The sequence below is a fragment of the Euprymna scolopes genome, chromosome 17 (assembly GCF_053919585.1).
Source record: "Euprymna scolopes isolate OS-2025 chromosome 17, ASM5391958v1, whole genome shotgun sequence".
NCBI lineage: Eukaryota > Metazoa > Mollusca > Cephalopoda > Sepiida > Sepiolidae > Euprymna > Euprymna scolopes.
This window is the reverse complement of record NC_136498.1, coordinates 29,691,322-29,698,034: the sequence shown is the minus strand read 5'-3', so window position 1 is coordinate 29,698,034 and position 6,713 is coordinate 29,691,322. Positions and strand designations below refer to the sequence as shown.

At 32.8% G+C, this 6,713-nt stretch overlaps 1 protein-coding gene across 5 annotated transcripts in view; it reads right to left on the bottom strand.

The window, feature by feature from the left end:
* Nucleotides 1-1,045: 1,045 nt before the first annotated feature.
* The window catches only part of LOC145296722 (mitogen-activated protein kinase kinase kinase 1-like), a 445,857-nt gene continuing 440,189 nt past the window's right edge, over nt 1,046-6,713 (bottom strand). For all 5 annotated transcript variants that reach the window (XM_080142722.1, XM_080142721.1, XM_080142720.1 and 2 more), the window contains 2 exons: nt 5,913-6,044; nt 1,046-1,352 (listed from right to left, as the gene is read on the bottom strand). In XM_080142722.1, the coding sequence (XP_079998848.1) occupies nt 1,197-1,352; nt 5,913-6,044 (288 nt within the window). In that variant the 3' untranslated portion in view covers nt 1,046-1,196. The remainder of the gene's footprint in view (nt 1,353-5,912; nt 6,045-6,713) is intronic.

Below are 6,713 nucleotides of genomic sequence, written 5' to 3'. Positions count from 1 at the left end.
TTAAAAAAATTTTTTTAAGCATTAATTAGAATTTCCATCCAAAAATATCAACGTTTGATTTTGAATAGCCATTTAATGATTTTTTTTAGTACTAGCCCATGTTGTAAAAAGAAAAAAAATGTCATTCATTTTAATTTCATTGCAAATACAATTATTCCTGATCAGAATATTTTTTTCGCTGGGAGGCCATTTTTATTTTCTGCATTAAATGTCAATTATAATTGGAAGCCATTTTTTTAAAAACCAACAGCCAAATTTTGTTAATATTACATATTATTTCACAATTTTAGTATTACTCATTATTGAAATAGTTTATATTTACTGTTATATATAATTGCATAATTATTACTACATACTATTACATAATTAACATCAAATATATAGTAATGTTTCTGACAAAGAGGAATAACTGCTAGGTTAGAATCTCTTTCATCTAACACTTATAATTGGCAAGTTTTTGACCTTCAAATAGTACTATCTTTAGCTCCTTACATCAAGTGGCTTCAAGCCTTGTCTGGAGCGATTTCTACATAAAAAAAAAAAAAAAAAATCAGCAGTATATAAATTTGATATGATTGTTATTAAACACCTTTTATTCCCGAATGCTAACAAAATCAGTGAAAAAGATAGAATAACCGAGTGGATATCTATCGTTTACCATCCGCCGAGACAATACGGATACACTAAAATCATTAAATAACTAAACAAGCCCTAGTAGTTATGCATTTAATTATTAAGATTAATAAAATGTTTTGGAAAAACCGCTGTCAGAGTCCTTGTGTCACATCAAATACATCTATGAGTTATCATGAATGCATACAATTTTTGCGATTTAAATTATGAAAATCTACATCATTCATAAATCATAGCCTATCACCAAGAGAAGATATTTTATAGAAAAAATAAGTTTTAATTTCTTTTCGTCATTCAATGTCGTATATATATTTTTTTTACACTGCAGTGGACAAAGAAGACTCACAGGAAACACCTAGAACAACGTCTTGTTTGTCCAATGCAGTTGTGACTGAGGTTACAGCATGTCCAGCAAGCAGTATTGATAGTCGCAAGGTGGAGTTGTGTTTTTTTTTTTTGTTTTAGGGGGTTGATGTAAGGGTCTCGGAGGAGGGAGGGGGTGTTGGGTTATTGGAATGGAAGAGGAGGTGGAGGTTTGGTGTTGTTCGTGCGTGGACTTAATGTCACCGGGTGAGATGTTGTATGAAAACGGGATGCGTGAGGAGCTCCTTTGCCGAAGGGCGGTCTTCCGATTTCACTTCCAGGCATCGCAGCATTACATCCCGCACACCTGGCGACAGATTCTCAGGTATCGGAGGGGGAAGTGCAGAAGATGCAATCTAGAAGAGAAAAACAATAAGAACAATCTTTGTATTAACAAATATTCAGAAAGAAAAGCCAGTAAATCTCACATTCAAACAATCATGAGACAACTTCATGTGTGTGTGTGTGTGTGTTTTTTACATGGTGGTCACCACTTATCAAGGCCCGGAAGCCACTCAGGGATAAGGGTTATTGCAAGTACAGTACGTTAGTGTGGAGATTTAATGAAGTGTTTACTTAAGAGGGCGGTTCATTAGGAATTTGTTAACGTGGACTTGAAGACATCCAAGTTGTAGTCAGGTGGGAAGCAGGCAGACGGAACAGAGTTCCACAGGCGTGCAGTTCTAAGAAAGAAGCTTTGTTCATGAAATTCACGTTTTGATTTAGGCACAGATAAAGAGTGGGGGAAATTTTTCACAGTGGATTCAGCTAGACGGGTGTTTTTCGTGAAAGATTGGCAAGGGGGGACCAGAGATTGGAGTTCAGACGAGCACCTATCATGGAAATAATGATGTGTGTGTGTGTGTGTGTGTGTGTCTCACGTGAATTATTACAGGTTTACAATAAATCGAATATTTTGTTCGTTTGGTGCTTATCCAATTTTTATTGCAATATTAAAAAAAAATTATAACTAGTATGCATGTAGCTGTTAATGGAACAGAGTGCATGGGGGCGCTTGTGAAAATATCAGCAGGAATCGAAGGATGGCTGGCTAGTGAGAATATTAGCTGCAGCAACAGCCGTAAAAGCTTATATGCAAATTAGCAAGTGCGTGCAAGTTTGTGTCACAAGAGAAGAAGAGAAAAATACTCCATGTGTTCAGCAAAGAAGCAAAGTGCGCACTGGCCAGGATGGACGTGTGAAAGTGCCGGCTAGTGCTGGTGTAGCCTCGTGGTGGCGTCAAGAGACTTTTAAGCTGGTGTCGAGATGGCAGAGTTTTATTAATCTTATGGCAGATGAATTGAACAGTAAAAAAAAATAAGAAGAAGGCATTGTTTGAAAAGTAACAGTAATAAATGCCTTTTGCTAAAACAAAAAAACGAAAGATGAAGCGGATTTTTGTTTCTTTTCCCACTTTGTTTCTTTATGACAGTACCAGATGGCATGGGGGTTCAAGAGAGATTTGAACTGTAGTGATACATTTAAAGGGTAACAGCCACGTGACAATAAGTTAAAAAAAACTTTACACCAGTATTTGTTATATAAAGGGGCCCAACGATGGCGAACGATTTGAGTTTACTAGTAGACATACACATATTAGAAATGCAAGTCAATTAGATATAAGGATATATATGTCAGGAATAAGTTTTTAAGTAATGAATTGATAGGACTGATGGCTGGTGTTGACAAGTAGGAGCTACAGGAGGTCAAATCAAAAGTTTTAACAAGTGCAGACACCTGCAATGCTATGGACGAATCGTGAGAATGAGATTTGAACAAGAATTAAAAACCAAAATGTGGTTGGGGTGAGATTAAAAAAGATGAGTTTGATTTTTGGAAGCAAGAAGACACAACAGTGTTTTAAAGATGTAGCATTCTGAATTGCATGTAGCTCCCAAAATGTAAGGGCTAGCAAGGAGAACTTGGTATTGCGTTCTGATCACTACTGTGTCTTGAAGTCCAAAATAAAACTCAACTATATTGAAAACACAACAAGATTTATGGGTTTCCATTTTGGCTTTTGCATGAAAAAGATTCCTTTGCAGGGAAGAATAAAGAGACAACCAGTGACGAAGTGAGTCAGCCCAGTAAGAGGTGGTCCTGAAGGTCTGTGCTTGAATGATTATCTATGAAGCAACTTAAAGTCAAAAAAGGGTTGATTATGACGTTATCTGTCAACATCTACATGTATGAAAGAAATATGATCACGGGTCAAAAGTTAAATGAATTGTCTATTAACTGCTAAATATTTATAAAGTCAAAAAGGGTTAAGATAACGTTATGAAACATATTTAATCAAATTCATTCAGTAGTTCAGCTTTTATAAAATAGAATCAAATTTGTTCGATAAACAACTTGTAGCCAGTATTATTAGTACTGTGTGTTTGAATTATGTCCCTTGGCCTTTGACCTTAATTTAAGCAGAAAATGGTGTCTGAGACATTTCAACATGAAGCTGTATTTTTTTCTTGTCAAAGATGCTTGAATTTGTGTATGAGGTGACTTCAATAAGTTTCCAGACGATTTTTGTATGGGCACTTTTATTGATATTGCACACATGAAATGCTAGTCCCCTTCGAAGTAATCTCCTCCGGCTGCAATGCACTTGTTTTATCGTTCCAACAACTTCTGGAAAATCTCATGGAAGTCCTCTTGTGTGAGAGTGTCAATAACCTTCGTCACAGCCCCTTTCATCTTGTCTTGTTTTTTCTTGAACTTAGGGAATAACCAAAAGTCATAGGGAGCAAGGTCTAGACAGTAGGGAGGGTGAGGAACTGTCTTGATGTCCATCTTGATCTATGACAAGGATGGAGTTGTGGACTGCCACATTTGCACAAACATTCCGCATCTTCAGTACCTTGTGAATAATTGTGTGTACAGTTGCCACACTGGCATCAAACTGTACACTTATTACCTCTATAGACATACAATCGTCCTTATCCATGAAATTCTTTATTTGGCCAATCAACTCTAATGTTCTGACTTCCTTACTCCTCTGACATCTCTCATCATCCCTCACAGACTCTCTGTCTTCCTTGAATCTCTTATGCCACTCAAAAACTGATGATTGATTCATGCAAGATGGTCCCAAAGCAGTCTGAAGCATTCCATACATTTCTGTGGCATTTTTTTTCAAGTTCAAAATTTTTTTTATTGCATATCTTTCTTCTAAAGTCTCCTCACGTTCAGATTGCATTTTTGAAATTCACCAGCTGTGAAAATCAGGCTTTAGTAGGGTGTATTCCAATTCTTGCTGTAGCTGTTTATTTGAACGTAAAATCATAAAAATTCGTCAGTCATCTCATAAGATGTATAGCAATAACATACTGAATTTTCAAGAGTCTATGATAATTTTAAATGCCTGTACCAAAAAATCTGGAAACTTATTGAAGGCACCTCATAATTTTTGGTACACTGTCTTTTTTAAACGTAACACATTAATAAATAATAAAGTTTTTGTTTCGTATTATTTATTTTCTTTTTACGAGGAGTTTTTAATATTGGGATAACACTGGATAAGCACCATTTTTAAACTGTGGTGATTGATACCGATTGGAGAGACGACTAATTGAAATATTGTGTAAAAAAACAAAAAAAAAAAAAACAACCAACAAAATTATCAGCATGTGTGATGAGGAAATATTAGGGGAGGGTTTTATTAATTATGTATGAAGACAAATGCACGACAAGGTACAACAACTACTCCTGCTGATTCTTAATTTGTATGATATTTAGGGTACATCTTTCGCGCAACCTGGGATACTTATGTTAAGCAACTGATATTAATTTAGACAAATCCGGCATGCTGTTTTTGCTAAAAATCTTTGTAAAAAATAAGTTTTTCTTTCCGTTTTTTTTAAAGACTAATGGGCTAAGATATTTACTTTTCATTGTCATTCTTTATATTAAACATTTTATCTTAACCCCCCCCCCCCCCGAATAAACACTTCCTTAAAAAATAAGACAAACATTTATAATTTAAACAAATAAACACATTTTTAAAGGAACCTTTTTTATTCTCATGTTTGACTCATATTTTTTAAATATTCTCCCAAGTCTGAAAAAAAAGAAAAGAAAAAAAAAAAAGCAGCATTTGATGCGCCTTAAGCTGTTGTATCTAAATATCTTACGAATAGATGTATTTGATACAAGAATCAAATGACGTGACTAAATACTGCATGAATAAATAAGCAGAAGCAAAATGTTGTACATTGTTTTGTCTTAATTTGTTGAGCCTAAATAGTAAAACCAGCTTTACAATTAATTGAATATTTATTGAAACAAGAAACAAAAATCAAAACAAAACAAAAAACACAGGTGCTTGTTAAGATAGAGCCAGCAGACTGATATTTTTAAGCAAAACAACATTATGTACTTAATTTCCATGACAAAATAGTAATATATCTAAAAATTATGAAAATTCATTGAGTAGAAAGTTATTTATAGTTAAAAGTAATGTTTCCAGAAAACTGGGTAAAATTGCATTTTTCTTAGACATTATAAAATAGACCAAAGAAGGGGACATAACTCAGAACGAATATTTTAGAATACTTCTTCATGGCATGTAATATTTGTTGGCTATAGGGATAGACTTTTTTTTTTTAAAACTAAAAACACAATATCAGTTGTTCTACTCCATGGGTTTTCATAATTTTTGGATATATTACTATTTTCAACATAAAAATTAAGGATGTAATATTGTTTTTGCTTAAAATGACATATTTAAAAAATCAATCTGTCAACAATTTTAACAAGCACCAAAAACAGCATAAAATAAAATTTTTTTAAAATCCTATAAAAGTAATTCGTTGATTACAAATTTGAATTCATTAAAATGCACTTTTAAATAGTTTCTAAAAGAAGAAATAAAAAAGACAAATTACTTTGTACCCTTAAAAATGTTAAAAGAAGTTTACCCTGAAAATGAGTGCCAAATGGTTTGATATGTCATTGGCGTTCCACGGAGGTTTAGTTGTCGTCATCTCAATCAAATTACAACCAACGCTCCAGACATCACAACCTCGACCATAACTCTCACCTCGGAGAACCTATGGAAATAAATAGCAAAAATAAAATATTTATAAAAATAAATAACAAAAGAATAAAACATTTTATTTCAGACAGTTCCACCAGAATTTTGGGCTTTGTTTTACTTTGGCATCTCCATTGTTTCTGCGAGATTGCGAACATGGCGATGCATGCGAAAAAATCGTCCCCGGCAATGTTTTAAGTCAAACGGCAATGTTAGTTTTATTTTTAATAAAAAACGAGGTGTTTTTTTTTTTTCAATTACATTACAAACTTTATTTGAACTTTTTAACAAACGTTTACATAAAAAATAGACTTTATAAATCTTTTATAATATAAATTTTAAAATTTATTTAATCAAAATATATGCTGAAAAATCGTCCCCGGTTTTTCTTGTGGCGGAAAATCAAAGAAAATTATTTTGGGAATATCATGTATTGGATACGTTTTTTTTTTAATGATGTTTGATTAAAATACATGAAAAATGTAAACCCCCCCCAACTTTTTGTTAAAGAAATGTTAAAATAATTTATATCATAAAAGATCTATAAAGGTTATTTTTATGTATATAAAAAAATACATACGAAATGTAAAAAAAACTTTTGGTTAAAGAAATTAAAATAATTTATATTATAAAATATTTATAAAGTTTATTTTATGTATATAAAAAAATACATACGAAATGTAAA